Source organism: Typha latifolia, chromosome 4 (genome assembly GCF_019914945.1).
Source record: "Typha latifolia isolate L0001 chromosome 4, TyphaL0001v2, whole genome shotgun sequence".
Classification (NCBI taxonomy): Eukaryota; Viridiplantae; Streptophyta; class Magnoliopsida; order Poales; family Typhaceae; genus Typha; species Typha latifolia.
Genome location: NC_133089.1, coordinates 15,408,003 through 15,431,081, shown reverse-complemented (window position 1 = coordinate 15,431,081; position 23,079 = coordinate 15,408,003). Strand labels below are relative to the sequence as shown.

The 23,079-nt window shown below is 38.9% G+C and overlaps 1 protein-coding gene across 1 annotated transcript; it reads right to left on the bottom strand.

Annotated features, from left to right (window-relative positions):
• Window positions 1-534: 534 nt before the first annotated feature.
• On the bottom strand, window positions 535-22,852 carry LOC140786985 (probable plastidic glucose transporter 1). Its single transcript, XM_073135710.1, has 12 exons — window positions 22,531-22,852; window positions 22,315-22,438; window positions 21,972-22,172; window positions 21,767-21,866; window positions 20,562-20,674; window positions 18,751-18,844; window positions 18,525-18,675; window positions 10,044-10,190; window positions 9,890-9,963; window positions 8,514-8,602; window positions 7,427-7,541; window positions 535-1,613 (listed from the first exon to the last, which is right to left on the bottom strand). The coding sequence occupies exons 1-12, from the start codon at window positions 22,748-22,750 to the stop codon at window positions 1,416-1,418; spliced, it is 1,626 nt and encodes a 541-aa protein (XP_072991811.1). The 5' UTR covers window positions 22,751-22,852; the 3' UTR covers window positions 535-1,415.
• Between the last annotated feature and the right edge of the window lie 227 nt (window positions 22,853-23,079).

Genomic DNA, 23,079 nt, shown 5'->3' with positions numbered 1-23,079 from the left:
TCTGCTGATGATGCAGTTTCCCTTGCAGATCGACATGTTTCTCAATTTCCCTTCTTCTAAACAAATCCTAGCTGAACTTTTAGATAACCAAGTAGCAAAGCTTTGGCAAGTCTGCATGAAGATATACATAAAGAAACCATGCAGCAAAAGTTAAGATATGCTGCTGACCCTTTGTTGGAAATAACACAATAAAAGGATTTTTCCAAAAAGATGTTCAAACTCGAAGTGTCAAGATTTGAGCAAGATCCTTTTCCCCTCAGTAGGAAAGCTGGCATTACATAATGACCTTAACGAAATGAATGCATAATGAGCCTCTCTATCCAGAAAAACTTAAATATCTTCCTGAATTGAGTGGATATAGATATAGCATATCTGTCCAATTGCATTCAACACAAAGAATCAAACAGACATGAGATGTGAGAAGCCTCAATATAAGACAAAAGTATATCATAGATTGCACTACCAAAGTTACATGAGGTAACACTCATCAACTAAAGCAAATAACAAGCTTGTCAAAAGACTCAAAACTATAAGTGACAAAAACTCAAGATATAAACTGTAAAGATTGAGGCATTAATACACTGATAACTCATTAAACTACAGTGATGGAAGGAAAAAAGAAAATGAAAAGAACTACAGTAGAGAAGAACAAAAAAGGGTTATATAAGATTCCTTAGATTGCAGGCAACATTTTAAGGTTCAAAATTTACCATCCTTCAGCCAATCTTTAACAAATTTTTTTGCCATCTTGGATCCTGCATGTCAGGTTCAATCTGGTTTCGTCCCACCAAAGTAGAAGCATTAACTGGAAATTACCATCTCATCTGCAATTCAGACCTCTCATGCTCAATGGGCAAACTGGGGCACATGTTAGCTGGTGTTGGCCAATATCAAGGGAGAGGACTTTGTGGTTGTGTAGCCAGTTGTGGTGTCTGTTGCATGTAAACCTGCCTCGATATAGTGTCTCTAAATGCTAAGTAGTGACTGATTCTTTAACATAGTATACGGATCCTATACTAGGCATATTAAATTTGCAAAAACGCTGGCTTTTACTTCAGCCAAAAAAACTAACATTTCATAATGTAGCTTATGTACATAAGAATTCCAGATGGTTCAATAAAGCTGATCAGATGTGGTAAAACCGTAAAAGAACTTCAATATGGCTCCTAGCTCATTAAGAACCTGGATGCCCGGTGCTGTTCTTCACAAATATATGGAACCGACAGGTGCAAACCATGGAGCCCATTCTGCATAACCCATATATCCATGACTCTGGAGTAAGTTACAAGTAAACCACATTTACATCATGTAATTTGTGCTTTGCTCATTTGGAACTGCTAAATCTTTCGCTAAAAAATCTCTTCTGTAGCTGGCTCTGATATTGTGATCAGCTTTGTAAACACCTTGGGCTGTTCTTACTTACTTTCAGTGGGGAAACTGGAGTTTAGTGACATTTCTATTTCCTCAAGAGAACGCCCTTTTGTTTCAACAATAAAGTACATGGCAAAAACTGCTGAGGACAGGGAAAACCCACCAAATGTTGCATAGACTGCTCCAACTCCAAACTTGTCTACCAATTCTAAGAAAAATAACCCCACCAAAAAATTGCAAATCTGTCATCAGGAAAGACAAATTGGTGAGTATCATGGAAGTTGAGTGATAGTGTGAAGAGTCCGATTCAATGCACTTATCCTCATCCTCAGTCTTATTTGTAATAACAAGTTCAATTGGTAATTCAATGTATTGAAAATTGTAAATCATCACCAAATCTGAAGTTAATTGCATGTCAATGCTAATGTTATAATTGATTAACAGGCTGCATAAGCATGTATCCAAATAAGCTTGCAAGGATTCAGCTTCTGCATTACAAAGACTGAAACTATGTTGTGGAAAAAAAAATTCATATACATTTTAAAAGCTTTTCTTGCACCATAAGAGGTGAGAGATGGTTTTACATCAAAATGGTAACATAGATATCCCAATCCCAATAGAGATCCATTAGTTCGCTTTAGCAAGATGCTAAAGAGTTCCCACAATTAGAGAAGAGCCAGCAAGAGCCAAAGGGGCCATGGCTCTCCCTAAAATTTGTAACCTTTATACAGTACACTTAGGTCATCATGTAGTGGCCCCTCATTGAGAAGTTAGGTTGCCCCTTATAGAGGCATCACTCTTCATTTTAAGTTATAAAATAATGGACTTGTATTATTTGTAAACTATAAAATAGTTGGCTTGTACTATATTAAGATTTTAAATTCTCAATCCCAATAGAGATGGGATATTTTGCCTTGTCTCACAAGACTTCAAAAAGTGAGATTTTTATTAGTATATAAAATAATTAGCTTTAAATTAGCTCTTCACTGCAACAAAAGCTGAAGCTATAACTTTTCTTAACCTTTCTTTTCCACAAACTTTCTCATACAAACTCTCCTTCATCCTTTTCCAAGCCAACAACCCTAAATAGTTGAGAAAAATACCCCGACATATAGTGAAGACAAGAGCCCAAGATAATTATATTTTCTAATAGGCTTTTGGTTATATCAAACATGTTAAATTGTAATGACATCATATTAACCAAGGTTCCCAGTTTCGGCCGATCCCGAGTGGGATCGGCCCAAACGGATCGGGATCGGCCCTAGCCGATCCCGATCGGCTGCGGTTTCGGCCGTTTCGGCCGATCCCGACCGAAACGAGTGGGAACGGGTCGGATCCGACCCGGGGGACATCAATAATTGATGTCCCCACCCCCCCACCTGCCTCTCTCCCTTTTCTCTCTCTCTTTCTCTCTTTTCCTCTCTTTCCTCTCTTTCTCTCTTTTCTTTCTTTCTCTCTTTTCTTTCTTTCTCTCTTTCTCACGGATCTCTTACTCTCTTTCTCACCTAAGTGACTCGAATAGTGAGTAGATCTCCATCTCTCCGGTGATCTCGACCTCCGGCGACGTTATCCGACGACCTCGATCTCCGGCGACCTTCTAAGTTTTTTTTTTCAGTTTTTTTTTTTTTTTTTCATTGTCCGCACCCGCAGCAGTGCCGCCGCCGCAGCTGCAAAGCGAGTCTTCTTTGCAGCAGCCAGTAATCATTGCCTGCCGCACTTGCCGCCGCAAAGAATGCTTGCCGCAAAGAAGACTTGTTGCGGCAAGTGCGGCATCTTCGCCGCCGTGTGAGTCGGCAAAGAGACTTCTATTTCGCCGCTGCAAGAGAGAGTAGAGACTATATTTTATTTTAATTTTAATTTATGTTTTTTAGTTGCAGAGCTAAAATATCAATGGCTCCGAAAGAGAAGTCATATGATACCGACATTGGGTGGCAACATTGCAGCACTATTGGGCAAGATAAAAGACGCGTTAAATGCAACTGGTGTGGAAAGGAAATGAGTGGTGGTGTCAGCCGTTTGAAAGAACATTTAGCTGGAAGACAAGGAAATGTAGCAGCTTGCACTCAAGTGTCTTTGGAAGTTAGAAAGCAGATGTTGGCTCATTTAATTGGTAAAAAGAAGGATAAACAATCTGCACAACAAAGAGAGTCAATGATTCGTGAAGAATTGATGCATAATCCTGTACACATTGATGATGATAGCAGTGAGCAAAGTGAGGAGAATGAGGAGGGCAATGAAAGAGAGCAGAAATATGCATAGAGAAGAGGAAGAGATGAGAAAAAGCACTGGTGGTAATTTTCAGAGATCTAGATCAGTTAATATACGAGGAGAGAGAATATGGGGGCGTAGTTCTACCCATAGGACTCCCGGTGTTACAAAGAGAGTCCGAAAATATTGGACCAATGGATACATATCTTCAAAAAAAAAGGCCGGCCGTATACGACTTCAATCAAGACAAACTCTCAAAGGAATTAAAAATGCAAAGAAACACATTGGTAAAGCTATCTCTAAATTTTTCTTCTACAACCATATTCCTTTCAATGTAGCCGATAGCCCTTACTATCACACTACGGTGGATGCTATACAATCGCAGGGGCTGGTGTTCCTCCTCCTAGTTCAAATGATATTGCTACTAAATATCTTGACTCAGAGGTAGATGAACTTCATACTTATATTGAGACATTTAAACGGTATTGGGATGAATTTGGTTGTACACTGATGTGTGATGGGTGGAGTACACAAAACAGAAGAAATATAATTAATTTCTTAGTGTACTCTGGCATGGGGACAATATTTTTGAAGTCTCAGAGATGCTACGCTCATTTCAAAAATGCAGATTATATTTGTCAGTTGATGGATGAGGTGGTACAAGAAATTGGTGAAAAAAGAGTAGTCCAAATGGTTACTGATAATGGGGCAAATTATAAAGCTGCTGGAAATTTACTGATGATTAAAAGACCTCATTTATATTGGACGCCATGTGCTGCACATTGTATTGATCTGATGTTAGAGGATATTGCAAAAGAGCCTGAAATTGACATGGTCATATGTGAAGGTCAGAGGTTAACAAATTTTATATATAACCATGGGTGGGTTCTTAATTTACTCAGGCAGATGACTGGTGGTAGGGAGATCATCAGACCCGGCGTCACTAGATTTGCCACTCACTTTTTAGCCTTGGAGAGCATCATGCGCTACAAGGATGATATTATGCGGATGTTTACATCACAGGAGTGGTCTATGAAAATTAAGAATATGAAACCTAAAGATAAATCTTTAGGTGAAACTTTGAAAAATATGGCTCTTGGAAATACATTTTGGAATAATATTACAATTGCCACCGCAGTATTTGAGCCTCTTGTCAAAGTATTAAGACTTGTAGACAGTGATGACAAGTCTGAGATGGGTTTCTTATATGAGGCAATGGACATAGCTAAAGAATCAATAAAAAAAAATGTGGGCCAAAGTTATAGGAAGTGGTGGAAGATGATTGATTCTAGATGGAACAAACAACTACATAGAGATATACACGCTGCTGGTAAGTATGCTTTTAAGTTCTAAGTTTTAATTTACTTTTATTTATGAATATTTAAAAATTTGAATGCTTACAATTTACAAATTTTAAATTTCTACAGGGTATTTTCTTAATCCAAGATTTCAATTCTCTAAAAATGTCAATAATGATAGTGAAGTCTTGTTGGGGTTAGAAAGGTAATCGGCAAGCTTGAGCCCGATATTCATAAACAAATCCTGTGCGATAAAGAAGTGAGTTATGATTCAATTAAATAATTTTATTATTATTTGTTTCAAGTTTTAACTTTCAATATAATCAATAAGCTAATAATATATTTCGATTTCGGATGGAGAGATATAGATTGAGCCGGGCAATTTCAAGATCGCTAAAGTTACTTTGCCTATATCTCATAACACTCAAATTTGAATGGTGGTCTATTTATAGATGGGAGGAGGCACCAAATTTGACGCCAATAGCAAAGAAGATTTTAAGTCAAACCGTGTCTTCATCACAAAGGTGAAAGAAATTGGACTACTTTTTCCTTAATCCACACAAAAACACGCAACCGACCGACAATGGAAAGATTGGATAAGTTAATTTTTGTCATTATAATATGAGATTGAGGGAGAGAAATTTAAGAAGAAAGACGAGAAAAATGAACAACCGATTGATTTAAATCATGTTTTTGATGAAGAAGACCCCCTGACTCCATGGATCGAGAAATGGAGGACGAGTTATTAGATGACAGAGATAACCCATGATTAGATGAAATATTGGGAGAGAGATCACGACGGGGCGGGCCGGTACGAGTCATAGTCCTGATGATACATATGGTGGTGAGATCGTTCCATTTAAATTTGTTGAGGAAAGTCAAGGAGGCATAAGGAGTGAAGACAAAGAAACTGAGGATATATATGCATATCAGCGACGTCGTCATGAGATGTATTTTGGTTCCTATGATTATGGTACATCGAGTATTTATTGTTTGGAGCCATCACAAGATTCATATGCTAGTTATTGTCCTCAGTATCCTCAGTATTCTCAGGCACAAGATCCAAATGCTGGTTATTATCCTCTTCAAACGCAAGTCACACAACAAGATCCAAATGCTGGTTATTATCCTCCTCAAACGCAAGTCACACAACAAGATCCATACAATATGACTAGTATGATGGAATCACTTTTTGGAGCATCGGGTCCCGCACATCAATATTTACAAACTTATGGTGATTATGATGATGAAGACTATAGAAATTTACGAGAACCAAATTCGGTATTCAACAAAGTTTTAAATTTTGAGTAAGTTAATACATTTTTTTAAGTTTTTAGACTTCATATGTGAGTAATTTTTGTTTTCTTATTTTTTGTCATTTTTCTAAATTTTTCTGCATTTTTAAATAATATTTAGAATTTTATATAATTAAAAAATAGTCCGATCCGATACGAACGGCCGATACGGCCGATACGGCCGATACGTATCGTTTTTCTGGACAGCCGATACCGATCCCGATCCCGATACTGGGAACCTTGATATTAACATTAACTGTCGCTAATAGGTGATAATGAATGAGCTATCTATTAGCCGTTCTACAAAATGAACTAGTGTTGTTTGGTCTGTGATTCTTTTCTACAACATGAAAATTTCAATAATTATTCAAATCCTTTCTTAATCTGTGAAAGCTAAAATATACAAAACATCGTAATTTATTTATTTTTTATTACTTTTCAGGTGCAACTTTTTGGCATCTTCATTAGGAAATAATCAATTAAGACTTAAGAGATAATAAAACACAGACAAATGAATTGGTGTCACCTAATCCCACCTCATTAGTCAAAACTGCCAACCTACATTTATAGGAGAAGTTATATATATATATATATATTATATATAGGAGAAGTGGGATGTCTTTGGTGATTCACATGGATTATCGAGATTTAAGAGTAAAAGATTAAAGTAACTATTTGGCCAGCACAAGGAGTTCCCTACAGTCAAGAGAGGTAGTTTGAGTTGATGTCGCTTGATATTTTCTGAATATGTATATATTTAATATTTATTACCAGAAAAACAGTATAATTGTATGGATCCTTTTCTGCCATTCAACTCAACTTTTATAATTACAATTCAAAAGAATGGTCTGGCTTGTATGAATCCTTTGCTCCACAACATCTAAACTTAAGTTTAAACTGCAACAGCTGCATCATTCTTCTGAGAAAATTATCAAAGAAAATAGTGAAGAATAAGTGGGATGATAAAGGAGAAGAATGAAAGGAGGATTTTGTGCATTCATGCATCTATACGAGAAAGAACACATACATCACTACATCAGTACAAATAGCTGCCATTCATTTGTTTAACACATTAATAAATGAACAAAAATTTGCAGACTACTTGAACTGCATTGTACTTATAAATTGTATTTGTTTAGAAAGATAGAAAATTCTACGCAAGCATTTGAAAAATATGCACAAATATTACCATTCTGAAGATAGCATAAGGATAGAAAGTGCATTAGATTTAAGAACAGATACATGCATACATACCCAGTGTACGGCGAAGCTAAAGCCCATAATCTTTGGGCGTGTTAGGGCACTGCTCAGCTCGGGTATAATAATACCTGTGACCGGTCCAGCACCTATCGCAAATGTAAAAATATACCTGCCATGTCGAAATGAGAAAACATTAGCTCCCTGCAAGAAAACAAAATGAGAAAACATAAGGATAGAAAGTACTTAACAGGTCCAAGTCCTGGAATTTTCAGGGTCACATATTGCAGTGCCAAACATAACCACAAGACAAATGAACGGTAAAATATCTAAATAGAGTGTTTCATTTGAATCAGCATACAGCATAACAACACAAACACCTGTATGTTATATACTTGCCTCACCCCATATAACCTCAACCAAGACTGATTCTTAAAGCATCTTGGAAGAGCAACAACTCAGCATGTGAAGATGAAGGAAGCCTCCACTACTATATGAGGCTCCCAGAGCCTTATTCTTGGTTGAGGTATATGAGGTAGCCAAGAATACCTCACAAAAATTATTCTAAGATAGCCCTCACAGAGAACCAAAACCAAGATATCAGTATAAATTTTCTTAGACAAAGAACTTCCAGTAATTCAACTTTACCGTATGTAAATAGGGAGGACTATGAGTAAACAACTCAAATCAACAATCAACATGCTTCTTACTCCAAGCTACATCACAGCCAATTATATCTACTAAAACTTACGAATATGGAGCATAGCTAATTTTCCAAAGGTAGCTAAAAATAAAGGAGTTCAAAATAAAAGGGAACACCTAGAACTGAAAAGAGAAATACAAACAATGTTATCCTATGATTCTAGTAGGTATTAATATGCATATTGACAATTCTAATTTTTAAAAGTATGCTCAGCCAAAAAGGAACATTCACTTTTAAAGTAACAGGTTCTTTTTTAGAATCTTCCCTTGTTTAAAGTTCATACAGAGCCTCATGATTGTATCCAGCACAAAGACATAACAGAAGGAACAGGTTATCTCTTCAAAAGCCTTATTCTATGATGAAACGTGCCATCATCTATTAAATTTCCATAAAGCATAGCTCTATGCAACAAGCATACACCGCGCAAAAAGAATTACTCACGTGAGAGTCCCAATTATTGATAGACTATGGCTAGACCCTTCATCTAGGGGAAAACTAATGGCGCACACAATAAGAAACATCGAGCAGGCCTGTTCCAAAATGGAGAGTTTAACATTAAAACTCAGAAGAGAAAATATTAAGGGTAATGGTTAGCTTTACAGAATAAAAATCAGGCTATTAAAGCAATTTTAAAAGACAACAGTAACCCTAGAAAGAGATGTTAAAGTGAAGGATCCTACAGGGATAAGATAACAGTATAATTGCCATTTAATTAAAATGACTTGTGCTTGCTCTACCGATAGTGTTTTTTGCTCCGTAAAAGACAATCCCTAAATATGAATACTAGATCTACAACCACATATATACTATATAGTATATACAGTCATATCCTTATTAGATGTACTTACAACTTAACATCAGCATGATAAGTCAAAGATAAGATAAAAGATAATGAGATATAATATAGTAAATTAGTCTAAAGATGGGATTTTGAAACACATTTAAGAGCCAAAATTGAGCAGCATATGGCAAACACCCCAGCTCTCATATGACCGCCAATAAAGGAGACTACAGAAGGTATCCACAGAAATTTACCATCTCTAAAAATCTTTTCAAAACCCTTAGTAATAAAAATATAAGTCTTCTGTGCATAAACTATTGCTTATAAAAATATGGCAAACATCCCAGCTCTCATATGACCGCCAAGATATTGGTATAGAAATATGGCAAACTAGTTTGTGTTAGCAGTAGGAGGTGTTATAAATCCTTATATCTTCAGTATAAATTTAGGTGCTTGGTGAAATGTTTTAGTAAATTTTGTACAGTTTTGGGAGGGTCTTTCCTCTTCAAGGTCGGAATAAAAGAGATTAGTTTGATGATTTAGAAATTTGATTAGTTGACCCACAATATTTAAGCTAACTCTAAATTATGAGACAAGCTAGAAGTTATATAGCATCCTTTCTTTGTCCTCTCTAGACAAGTCAAATAACCACACATAAATCATAGTCATTTGAATATGACACAAAAGAAAATTAAAGTTGCATCAACTAAAACAGATTACTTGCATTACCTGGGGTACTGACACTGTATGATTTACAGGACTATATTATTTGCTAAAGCCTAAAACATTTAGTTTTAGGTAGGCACAGTGTCAATATTGTTTTAAGGACAAGACATCTGAAAATACTGCCCAGGATATTTCCAACAAACCTTATAACTCCATGTTAGCTTCTGCATACACTATTTAAATATGGACTGTTCATTAAATGATTCAGTAGAAACCATATGACAGTTTAACGCTCTACTATAAAGGATGAAGAGAAAATAGTCAAAATACAAACAAAAGGAACAAGATAGTTATAACAGCATATGCGCACCATTCCCAGGTAGCTTCCAATCAAAAGCCTCTTTCTTCCTTGCTTATCCATCAGGTATGAGGCAACTAATGCTCCTACAAACCAAAGAAACCATGATGTTCCTTCCAAACACATTAAGAAAAAACTTACAACGAGTATCATAGTATTTTTCAACCTCCTAAATTTGTGATCCCAACAAATAAGCTAGCCAAAGCGCCACTAGCAATTCCAACATCTTGAAAGGTTAAGGACGAGAAGTAAAGAACCCCGTTTATTCCAGCAAATTGCTGTAGAAAGAAAAGAGATCCCCCAATAAAAGCAACTGGAATCATATAACAGTATCAGATCTTCAACATTTCTCATTCTTAGGCTATAGATTCCAACCAAACAAAATAAAAGGTGAGCTATAAGAGAAGGAAAACAGATATTGAAATGAAACTCTACCAAGATTGATATCAGCACAACTGTAACTAATCATAAATTCTTCATTTTTTTATGCTAAGGGGGGCGAGAGAGAGAGAGAGAGAGAGAGAGAAGAGTAGCATAGCTTACAAGTGATGATGCCAACAAAATGAAAATAGAAAACCTAAACAATATAGTAAAGGAAAATCAACTTACTTTTCTAAAACTAAGCATAAAAAGAGTTTATCATACTCAAAAAGACAACTGGACATCCTCACCCTACATCAAGTTGGATAAAAGTCGCAACACCAGGCTAAGTAAACCAAAATATATAAATCTATGTTACCTTTCTAGTAGGCAATTCCATCAACGAAGGTCTAACAACTATTCGTTATGGTGACGTCTAATTACACACTATACAGTACAACCTTCACCTAGCCTAAGCCCTTATTTATGTCCTACAGACATACTTGTGTCACACGAGATGACAAGGACAGAGCAAAAGGTTTTTATAGGCTATAGCTACTCTGGAACAATGATAGGCACAAGTATCCAGGGGGAAGCATGACTTGCCACCTATGAAGTACAGACACCTCTCCCAGGAGCAGGTGTCTGTGTCAGACACGGACACATGTCGGTAGGGGTGAAAACGGGTCACATTAGTTTGACCCGACCTCAAACCGTATTCGGATCAGACCCGATACGGGTGCAAATTTGTTACCCGTCCCAAATTTTAATTCAGATACAGATAGAGATTTAGAAAAGAAACTAGATCTGGACTCTGATACAGTTTTATATAATTTAGTCGGATTCAGATTCGAATATCGGATATCCGTTTACCCATTTATATATAAACAATTAAAACTCTCTAATCCCTAACTGAGCCATTCATTCAACAGACCTCACTCAACCGCCACCAAAGCTCCAGGTCTTCTTTTTCTTCGGCCGTGTGTCCTATCCCAATCGCCTCGTCCTCGCCGATGTTGACTTTGGTGAGTCCCCCTCTGTTGTGAACTCGGTTTCAATAGGAAAGATTTGGCTGGAAGGGAGAATTAAAAGAAGAGGAAGTCGGCCTTCCCTAAGGGTCCAGAGGGTAAGCCAGTCGAGAAGGTTAAAGGCGGCGTAGCGGTGGTAAGAGAGAACGAGAGAGGAGAGAAGAAGATTTGAGGAAGAAACTTAATTCATTCAATAATGATTATAAGGTTGTCTTCCACATATTTAGAGACTAACTTAGCAAAACAGTCAAAAAAATCCTTAGAAATAGTGCAGTTTCGCTGATCGCGTTTGAACATGCTAAATGCGTTCTTTGTATTTGCAAATGTACGCAGGCATTCGAACACGACATTGAACACACTAAATATGTTTTCTGTATTTGCGAACGTATGCAAGCAATCAAACGGGGCGTTCGAACGCGATTTTCCTGCGTTCAAATGCGATAGTTAGAAGAAAAAAAAATTATTCTTTAAAAAATAAAAGAGACTCAACTCGAGATAACTAGATTCAATCCCAGTCATATCAATCCACCATGCTTTCACCACCTTATCCACAAAGTGTGAAATTAGGGAAGCGATCAATGATGTCCCACTCGAGCTCCCATGTAGACTCGTCGGACGGCCTACCTAGCCACTTCACCAGGATCTCTATCTCTAGTCGTCTTCCTCGCCATCTCCTATGCCTAGCCAACACACGAAGCTCCAAAACTCTCATCTCTTCAATCGGCTCTGGTATATCCAAACCCACTATCTAGTCAAAGCCTACTCGAGCTCGCAGCAAGGACATGGAATACAGGATGCACCCGTGACCCCTTCGGAAGCTCCAACCTATACGCGACGAGGCCAACTCGCTCCAATACACGGAAGGCCCAAAATAGCGATATGCTAGCTTTTTGTTGTGCATCGGTCTCAGTGTCACCAACCGATAGGGCTGAACACGCACAACTCGCGGCGTCGACAGTCGTAGATTTGCTTCATGTGATTTTGTGCCGCTGCCAATCCTAGGCCTTCGTAATGTTGCGTCTCAATAGACCAACTCCAGATCAACCTCCGTTCGCACCGCTATCGCCTCTGGGTCATATGTCTGTAGGGAAAGTGGGAGTCTATCATACACTGCCTCAAAAGGTGTCATCTCTATGCTAGTGTGAAATGCAGTGTTGTATGACCACTCTGCTTAGGGAAAGTAATCGCGCCGTCTTTTCGGCCACTCTTCGATGAAGCACCGCAAATACTGCTCAATACCTCAATTAATCACCTCGGTTTGGCCATCCGTCTGAGGGTGGTAGGCCTAACTAAGGTCTAATCGGATCCCATGAAGTGTGAAATACTCCATCCAGAAGTCGCTGAAGAAGACTCTATCACGGTCGAACATGATCGAACGCGGCATGCCATGAAGCTTGGCCACGTCGTCCATGAACACCTCCGCAACTGCCTTCGCCGAATATGGGTGCTTTAAGACTGAGAAGTGAGCATACTTACTCACTCTATCTACCACGACAAAGATGATAGAATCCCCCCTACTGGCGGTAGCCCCTAAATGAAGTCCATGGAGAGATCCTCTCAAATGCGCTCTAGAATGGGCAAAGGTTGTAGTAGTCTCGTCGGCCTCAAGGAATCGGCACTTGCCCGCTGACAAATATCGCAATCATGCATGAATCTCTTCAGCTCCTTTATTCCAGTCCATGTACAACTCTACGAGAGCCTCTTGTAAGTCCTCAAGAGGCCCTCATGTCCCGTCTTCAGTGTGGAATGGAAGAAATCCATGAGTCGTCTCCGCAGGTACCCGAATGAGCCCGCGATCTAGCAACAGTCCTCCTCTGCTCTCGAGCTCAGGGTGGCTCATAGGGTCGCTTCCCAACTCGTGTATCAACCTGGACACCTCTGGATCCGTGGTGTCTGCAGTCCTCAAATTAGCAAGAAAGAAAAATATGGGTGCTGAATAAGCCTCCAACTCAGCAGGCATAGGCTGTCGTGAGAGCGCGTCCGCCGCCTTGTTTTCCGTCCCTTTCTTGTACTACAACTCATAGTCGTATCTTAATAGTTTGGTAACCCACCTTTACTGCGCCAGAGTGTGAACCCGCTGTCCCATGAAAAATGATAAACTCCGCTTGTCCGTTTGGATCACAAATCATCGTCCGATCAAATATGGTCTCCACTTGGTCATCGCGTGTAGGAGAGTAAAGATCTCTCACTCGTATGTAGAAAGATGCTGCGACCTCCCTGATAAGGCCTTACTGAGATAAGCAATATGCCTCCCAGACTGCATAAGAACAGCCCCAATACCCAATCCGGATACGTCGCATTCGATCACAAATGGCTTTGAAAAATCGGGTAGCGCTAACACCGGTACGGTCGCCATGGCAATCTTCATCTCCTCAAATGCTTTCGTCGCTTCCTTGGTCCACTAGAAGGCACCCTTCAGCAATAAAGTGAGAGGTGCCGCAATCTTCCAATAGCCTGCCATAAATCTATATAGTACACTGTCAGGCCAAGGAACCCCCGTAGCTCACGAACTATCGCCGGTTGCGGCCGCCCAAGCATACATGATACCTTGCTTGGGTCAGCTGCCACGCCTTCTGCTGAGATAATGTGGCCGAGGTACTCTACTCGACGCTCTCCCCAAAGGCATTTGTTTTTCTTCACCTTTAGGGAGTGATCTTCCAACAGCCCCAACACCGAGCACAAGTGAACTAAGTGCTCCTCCCAGGTCCTACTATACACCAAGATATCATCAAAAAATACTAACACATACCGTCTAAGGAGTGGACGGAATATATCATTTATCAGCCCCTAGAAAATTACCAGTGCGTTCGTCAACCCAAACCACATTACTCGAAACTCGTAATGTTCGTCGTGAGTCCAAAATGCCATTTTATGGACGTCCTTCGCTCGCACATAAATCTTATAATAGCCGGCACAGAGGTTGAGCTTGCTAAAATATGATGCTCCTGTCAACTCGTCTAGTAGCTCCTGTATGACTGATATCGGGTACTGATTCGTGATAGTGATAGTGTTCAGCGCACAATAGTCTACGCAAAAATGCCAACTCCCGTCCTTCCACCTTTGGAATGATCTCAATCCTGTGGTCGGCGTGTCTCATGAGTGGTAGTCCTCGTGGAACCTCAAATAAGGCAGCAAAGTCAGTCAACACAAGCTCCAAATCATCATATGTACCTGAGCTAGAAAGGACCTCAGGTTAGGTTTATGCAATCTGGAGGAAGTATGATGGCTCACCAACTCGGGGAGCTCCAATAACTGGCTGAAGAGGGGCTCGGCTGCGTCCAAACCCCGTCAAGTTGTACGACCCGTCCGTCTTGCCGAAAACTGAGTCGCATCTGTGAGAAGTCAAAAGTCACTAGGCCAAGGCTCTGCAGCTACTGGATACCTAAGACCATATCCGCTCCTTGAAAAGCCAATGGATACAAGTCCACGATGAAGTTGTGGCCTTGCACCCGAATGGAGACACTCCGGCATATGCTGTCAGCCTAGAGTTTGGTGCCGTCGTCGATAGTCACCTCGAAGCAGACAGTGGGTTCCACCTCGAGTCTGATCCTCCGCACGAGTCACTCTTCCAAGAAATTATGCGTGCTTCCTGTGTCGGTGAGGAGACGCACGCATTGTTTCTTGACTAGCCCGACCACTCGTAGGGTCTTCAGGGTGCTCATGCCTAAATATGAGTGCATGGAGATCTCAACTAGTACCTCCTCCCCGGTCTCCTTAGCCACCAAGTCATCACCAGCAACCTCCTCCATGTCCTCTTCATGCCCATTGATCAACATAACGCTGCCCGTTGCCTTGGCACAACGATAGCCCGAAGTAAACCTCTCGTCGCACCTGAAACATAACCCCTTAGCTCATCGCTCTTCCACCTGTGCAGGTGTAAGAGTAAATTCCTTGAGAGGTGCTCCACCTCCTCGGACTCCTGGTACAAGCCTTAGAGCGGCCCTCAGCCATGTTGTGGCCGCTGGTGCTCTCACGGCCGCACTCGGAACGCTAATCACCCCGGTCGCCCGTGGCATAAATCTGTCGTTCCAGCCAAGCTTGGTAGCATTCCTCAAGGCTTGATGCTTCTGATCCATCCTAGTTGCGTCTTCGCTCAAGGTCCTAGGTCATAGAGAAATTACATCAGCCCGGACCTCCTCGTGCAACCCAGAAATAAAAGTGTTGATCAAAATTTCTTGCGGCCATTAAGATCAGTACTGACTACTGATTCGCTCAAATTCCTCTTGGTAGGCAGCAACCGACATCTTTTGGACAAGCTTTGATAATGTGGCGTTGTAATCCTCAAAGCCTGCGGTTCCAAAGCGCCTAGATAGGGCGTTTACAAATGTCGGCCATCCATCAAACACCTGGTGGACGCTCACGAATTGATACCAATATAATGCCGCGCTCTCCAAATGGAAGCTCGCCAATAACACTTTGGCGAGTTGTCCCTTGATACTTAAAAAATTGTTTAGCACGAAAAATCCAATCCAAAGGATTACCTTCTTAAAACTTAGGTAACTCGAGTCTCGCTGTTCTTCCGCGCATAGGATTGTCGTGCCCTATATCATACAGAGTTCAGGTCCAATGGCAAGAGGATGTAGGATCGGTACATCGTGCTCTCGATGCCTCCGATCATCTCTCTCATGGCGCAAACCGAGGTCATCCTGATTCGTCCAACCCAGGGCTACCTCAGTGCGGTTGGGATTCAGATCTGGACGTGCGTGCCCCTTCCGCGCCTCTTGGTAGATCGTAGGGGGCTTGGTAAGATCCTCTAAGGCCAATAGGTGGTGGCAGTAAAGGTTCCTTTTGGACAAGGGCTGACCTAGCTCTCGGTTGAGGCAACATCGTCGCAGCTGGATTTGCCAGCGCTGGAATTTCTAGAATGCACACGGTGGCTACAAGGTTCCACGACTCCTCCCTCATACCTCTCATCTCCTCCTGCTGTATTCGTTGTAGATCCATCATTTGTTGGAAGAGAGAGACCAAGGTTGGATCCACAGTAGGCGTTGAACCAATCGGAGTCGCGCTCGTGCTTGCATCCGTTCTACTCGTCAACGTCGAGGGCGTGGTAGGCTCAATCTCCGTGGGTACCTCCATGGTTGTGCGTCCATTAGCCATTGCTCTTATGGTGGTCATGGGGTCCGAGAACCAATGGCTCTGATACCACTGTTGTGAACACGATTTTAATGAGGAAGATTTGGCTGGAAAGGAGAATTAGAAGAAGAGGAAGAAGTGGGACTTCCCTAAAGGTCTAGGGGGTAAGCCAGTCGAGAAGGTTAGAGGCGGCATAGCCGTGGTAGGAGAGAACGAGAGAGAAGGAAAGAAGAAGATTTTGGGGAAAAAACTCAATTCATTCAATAATGATCATAAGATTGTCTTCCACATATTTAGAAGCTAACGTAATAAGCAAAACAGTCAAAAGAAAGCCCTAAAAACAGTGTAGTTTCGCCGATCGCGGTCAAGCGCATTGGAACGCGTTAAATACATTATCTGTATTTGCAAACATATGCAGGTGTTCGAACGTGGGCGTTCGAACGCAACATCGAACGCACTAAATACGTTATCTATATTTGCAAACATATGCATGCGTTCGAACGGAGCGTTCAAACACGATAGTTAGAAAAAAAAATTATTCTTTAAAAAACAAAAGAGACGCAGCTCGAGATAACTAAGTCCAATCCCAGTCATATCACCCTCCTTCCTCTTTCTCTGCTCTATCATCTTCTTTGTGCCACCATCGTCTCCTCCCACCACTCCATCTCCAAGGGCGACATTGTTTCCTTCCTCGCCCCTAACTCCCTCCACTTCCCCATGTGCTTCCTTGCCATCGTTTCCTTCGGAGTCGCTTTCGTGGCAAGCGCGCTTGATGCTTCTTGTTAACAAATCATAGTGGGCTATCATTTGACCCGTGTACTGCTATTTTCTTATAGGTGAATGTGTTGCTTAAATCTAGTATTAAGAGCACTTTGGATGCAAATCTGATTTATCATCAACTAATTTGAAGTCTCTCTTGATGAAATTGAATTGGTATTAGTGATTGTCACATTGCTAAAGCCATCGACAAGATCTTATCCAAGAAATTGAAGCACATTGGATGAATGGAGTGAAGGAGGTTCTACAAAGATTCACCATTGCCACATTGCTCAAGCCATGCGCCTGGTGAATACAGAGAGCTGTCTAGTACTTCTTCTATTGTTCTTAATTTTTGTAAGCCAAAAGAGAACACGATCCTTAACAAGTCTTAAATTATCATCAAATTATGGACATTGACTTGGGCAGCACCAAAAAATAGCTTTATAAATTGGGATTCAACTTATACTAACAAGTCTATAAACTGATATTTCAATAAATAGCTTTATATGCATCACCAACAATGGTCGTGCCGGTGGTGTGCCAGTGGTGGCATGGCACCTAGCAAGGGTGTGCATGGCACCAAGCAAATGCCAACCCGTGCCGATATCGAGCCCATTTTTTTATTTTTTTCCTATTTTCATCAATTATTATTAATTAATTTTAGTATTATTGTTGTGCCAACAAATAAAGCTATCATCCTCAATATGATTGAAGATTATTGACAGTATTGAACACAACATTCTCGTGCTATTCTTGTGTCGGCAAATAAAGTCTTTGATCCTCCTCATCATTCTATGTTCAACTAGATATTAGTTTTAATTATTGAACTATTATCGATTAATATTAATGTTCCATTATATTATGGAGTGTTCAATTATTAATATTAGTCTCAATGAATGTATTCAATCATATTATGTATAATGTAAGAATGTAATGTAAGTTTTAATACATATATCAAAGCAAAAACCAAATATTGATGTGCTGAAGACCCAAAAATATTTTTAAATATCCTAATTTTTTTATTAAAATATCTCAAATACGTGCTAGTGGCACGCGGGTGCGTGCCGGTTGACATGCCCTGTATCGATCAGCACATGCCGATGGTGGCTCGACACAACCATTGTTGTGCATCACAATTATCCCCAAACAAAAAGGATACAGGAAATCTTTTCATAGTAAAGCAACTTTTAGATGTGAAGGCTTTAATAAACAAACAAAAAAACTTATCTAACACCAAAACTTATAACAGAACAACAAAATACATATTCTGAATGACACCTTAACTAGGTCAACAAAGATATATCTGAAACACTTAACAAGGTCTACAAAGATGTCGGGCTAAGAAATTGATCATATAAAGTAAGCCTTGCCAACAAGAAAAAACAAAACAAAGGGCAAATAATGCTCGAATTTAAATGCAAAACCTCTATTGTGTGGCTCCACAAAAATTTCTGACCAGCTAGTCTTTGCGCCATCATTTTTAACAACAAATTCAATTTCTTCAATGGATTTCTCAACTTCTGATGTACCCCAAAGTCTTTCTATAGTTCTTCTAGCATCATCAAATCTTCCTACCTACACAATGTAAAATTGTTTAATAAAGACATAAAAAAGTTTAAAAAAAGAAATTATATTAGATTGATAAGATACCTTGCAAAGCCAACGAGGACTCTCGACAGCAAATTGCATGCCAAACATAATAATAACACCAGGAACACATGCAATCAAGAGCATTGTTCTCCACCTACAGCATACATATTAATGTCCACTGCTAAATATATTCAAGATATACAATAAGTACAGTTGTCAGCAATACCTAAAATCTTTACCAGTACAAGTTCAAATCATGATCATATACAAAAAGATGTATAGCTTCAAAATTACAACAAAAAACATCGGCAAAATGCTTAATGTGTTACTTCCAACAATTCACAAGCTTTATTAGTTGGGTTAAGAAAATAGAGTAAAGCATATAAGACACATGGTAGTGTGAAATAGGAAGTATGCTTCAGTTAAAGTGGTGGAATGCATAAAATTTTAAGCCTCCATTCACTTAGGAATAACTTTTTTCTTATTTTGTAATACAACCTCCTATTCTAGAATAACAGTTAAATATTATATTAGTCATATTCCACAATATAAATATTATTCATCAAAATTACATTTTATACCACACAATAATTTAATTACCAATTTACCCTTGATATCTCAAACCAAAAAGTATTTATCATAATTATATAAAAAATAAAATATATTTTCTATCTTTTTCTTCACTTTATATTACATCAAAAGTAATTATTATAATCTTATTCCAGAATATAAGTGAACATAGGAAGTTATTCCTAAAATAAATCCCTCATTTTAGTAATAACAAATATGAATTGTTATTCCTATTTCAACCCTAATCCACATGTGAACAAGGCCTAAAGTTAAGCATTGATCTGCATTAATTAGAATTACACTACTTATTGTGCCCTCTAAAGTCTCAATACATGAATGTTAAAAAAAGAAGCTTCAATCTATAGATGCGAGTTTGTGAAGCATAGGAATTGTTATTCCTAAAATAAATTGTTATTCCTATTTCAACCCTAATCCACATGTGAACAAGGCCTAAAGTTAAGCACTGATCTGCATTAATTAGAATTACACTACTTATTGTGCCCTCTAAAATCTCAATACAAGAATGTAAAAAAAAGAAGCTTCAATCTATAGATGCGAGTTTGTGAAGCATAGGAATTGTTATTCCTAAAATAAATTGTTATTCCTATTTCAACCCTATTCCATATGTGAACAAGGCCTAAAGTTAAGCACTGATCTGCATTAATTAGAATTACACTACTTATTGTGCCCTCTAAAGTCTCAATACATGAATGTTAAAAAAAGAAGCTTCAATCTATAGATGCGAGTTTGTGAAGCATAGGAATTGTTATTCCTAAAATAAATTGTTATTCCTATTTCAACCCTAATCCACATGTGAACAAGGCCTAAAGTTAAGCACTGATCTGCATTAATTAGAATTACACTACTTATTGTGCCCTCTAAAATCTCAATACAAGAATGTAAAAAAAAGAAGCTTCAATCTATAGATGCGAGTTTGTGAAGCATAGGAATTGTTATTCCTAAAATAAATTGTTATTCCTATTTCAACCCTATTCCATATGTGAACAAGGCCTAAAGTTAAGCACTGATCTGCATTAATTAGAATTACACTACTTATTGTGCCCTCTAAAGTCTCAATACATGAATGTAAAAAAAAGAAGCTTCAATCTATAGATGCGAGTTTGTGAAGCATATAGAACTAGTCAATAGTGGAACAAATCTCATTACAATCATACTCAAAACATTTACAAATGATATTAAACTATAAATTTGTTTACATACTTTTTGGATCGATAGCAGCATATGAATTTTAAGTAATGATTAGCACATTAACAAATAGAAATATGAGAAAAGTGCCTCACCAATGCGGATCACTGTCAGAAGGAATCCCCAAGGAAAGTGATGCAATTATCCCTAAGCAAGTTCCAATTTGACAAAGAGTTCCCAAAGAACCTCTATACTTTGTCGGAGAAACCTACATAATATGTTCACAATAAATAAAGAGCCAAGAGTACATTAAAAGAATGTGTAACATCTTGAAGCGTCTAGTTGTGAAATTGTAAGGAACCCAAACAAATTTCTTATATGTCAGGATACAAGAAGTTATAGCAATGATAGAGGAGACTACTTAAAAAGTTGCCTTACTATCCTATAATGGAAATGTAGAAACTGATTTGCTAATATGTAAATAACAGAACATTATTTCAGAGAAAACCTCTGCCCCTCCATGTCCTTTCGGTTATTTGGTTCACTACCTTTCATTTCATTAGAAACAGTCACAAATTGGATTAATCATTTGGTCAATTAGTATGCAAGGGCCTTGTAACCTTGAATGATCAAATCAAGGACCAAACTGACTGTCAAGTATGAACAACAACACTATATATAAGCAACAATTGTAAAGTAAAAAAGATTGAGTACTGAAACAAATATGGTGTCCGCTAAAGGTAGATCAGCAATACAAGATTCTGTTTCTCCATATCTCAAACTGCTGTTTGATAATGTGAAATTTATCTATCACAATTTTATCTCTTTTTGTATGACAGTCTGACATACTCATAACATCTTATTGAAATAAGTTTAGATGTTATCTGCAAACTTTCCTACCGGGATCGTCTAACAAAATTACAATCAGAGATAACTAATATGACCTACAAATTGTGCTTTAACAGTAGAATAAATAATAATAAGAATGAGAATAAGAATAATATTCTTTTCACACATCAGTTCACCAGTTTGTCAGGTATACCAATATTGAGATACTATGTGGTTGTAAAAATATGTTGAGATACTAATAAAGTAATGTGCTTATAAGAATAGAAAAACTTCTCTCAGGGAATTTGACGTAATCGGAGAAAAGTAAAGTAGAGCTATATTGCACATACAACAGAGAGATCAACATGTACACCAGCATAAGAATGCAAAAAGGAAAATGCAAACTTTATAGGTGAAGGTCCGTATGACATGTAACTAACAAACAGAGAATGAAGAATGTCTGGTTTCCATGATATCAAATAATTAAAAATAGGACGCCTATCCAGATTCATTCTTTTGTTTGCAACATTACCTCAGAAATATACAGTGGAACAAGTACAGTATTTACGCCAATCCCAAGGCCAACAAGAAATCGTCCCCAAAGCATTTCATCCAATGAATGTGCTTGTGCACTGTAATCTAATCTGATAGTCAGTATCTATCAGGAAAAATAATGCTATGCTTACCAACACTTTACAGACATTCTACAATTAGAATGATATTAGAGGATAAAGAACCTCAAAAGTGCCCCAAGAACCAATGGTATTGTATCAATTTGTAGCGTGCGTTGACAACCAAATTTATCAATGAGAGACGCGGAGCTTAAGCTTCCAAAAAATGCACCAACAATAAATATGCTAACCACGAGACCTTCAAGAAAAGAATTTCCTTCAAAACCAAGCTCTCCTGCGACAGCTTCAATAGGACCGTTCATCACCCTGAAGTCAAATAAAGCATCAAGATTTGCCAAGATTCAAAATAATAGAAATAATAAAAGATAAGCTGTTGAAAGAAACGAGACATCATACCCGACGTGATTCAAAATTTCCCAAAGATTCAAAACTTGAGATCAAGACTCACCCAATGTGATACCCAAAAAGGAAATTAGCCATCGATGCCGTGAGCACATGAGGAAAAACCGGCAACCAACCAAGGCCGACCCCCCCTTCTTCTTTCTTATTGTCATATCGATCCTCATCCAAATCTTCAAAGAATCCCAAGAAAGAAATGCCTCAGAGGAAGCAAAGAAACAAAGAGAAGGAAAAAAAAAAGTAAATTAGAAGAGAAACCCAAGACCTGGGTCTTGGGGTTCCGGGTCCAAGGATGGAGGAGAAGACTTGTTTCCTACTGCCGCGACTCGTAAATCTTTCAGTGCGAGAGAGACAACAGGACCAAGCGAGGGTTTGCATGCTCCTCTCTTTCTGGGACTTCTTGGGAAAGGAGAGGGACGTCTAAATCGGAAGGAAGGAGTCGTAATTCTGGGGTATGAATGGTAGAGAATTGTGGGTGATTGCATCGCGGAGGAGCCGGAGGAGGAGGAGGAGATCGAGACGTCGATGGAGAGGTGGCGACGAGAAAAGTAGTCCGTTGAATTTTGTGATCCCGACTCGGCGGAAGAGGGTTTTTGGATAGATGGGCCCCACCGATGAAAGGAAACGGGCAGAAGGATCAAGGGGGGCGTTTCTGCAAAACATGTTTTTCTTTTGTTGTGTACTTCATTGAAAATGTAGGGGTAATAATGAAAGCAAATTTAAAAGACAGGGGTGTAAACGCGAATAACTATATAATATAGGGTGTGAAATGAGACAACCCCCAAAAAATGTCGCCTTATATAAAAAGGAGAAA

Excerpts from the sequence above, each read along its gene's own strand:
- LOC140786985 (XM_073135710.1), bottom strand. The coding sequence starts at position 22,750 with ATGCAATCACCCACAATTCTCTACCATTCATACCCCAGAATTACGACT. Across the intron at positions 22,173-22,314 it reads CTTTTTGGGTATCACATTGG|GGTGATGAACGGTCCTATTG; the intron begins GTGAGTCTTGAT and ends ATTTGACTTCAG. Across the intron at positions 18,676-18,750 it reads GTCCTCGTTGGCTTTGCAAG|GTAGGAAGATTTGATGATGC; the intron begins GTATCTTATCAA and ends TACATTGTGTAG.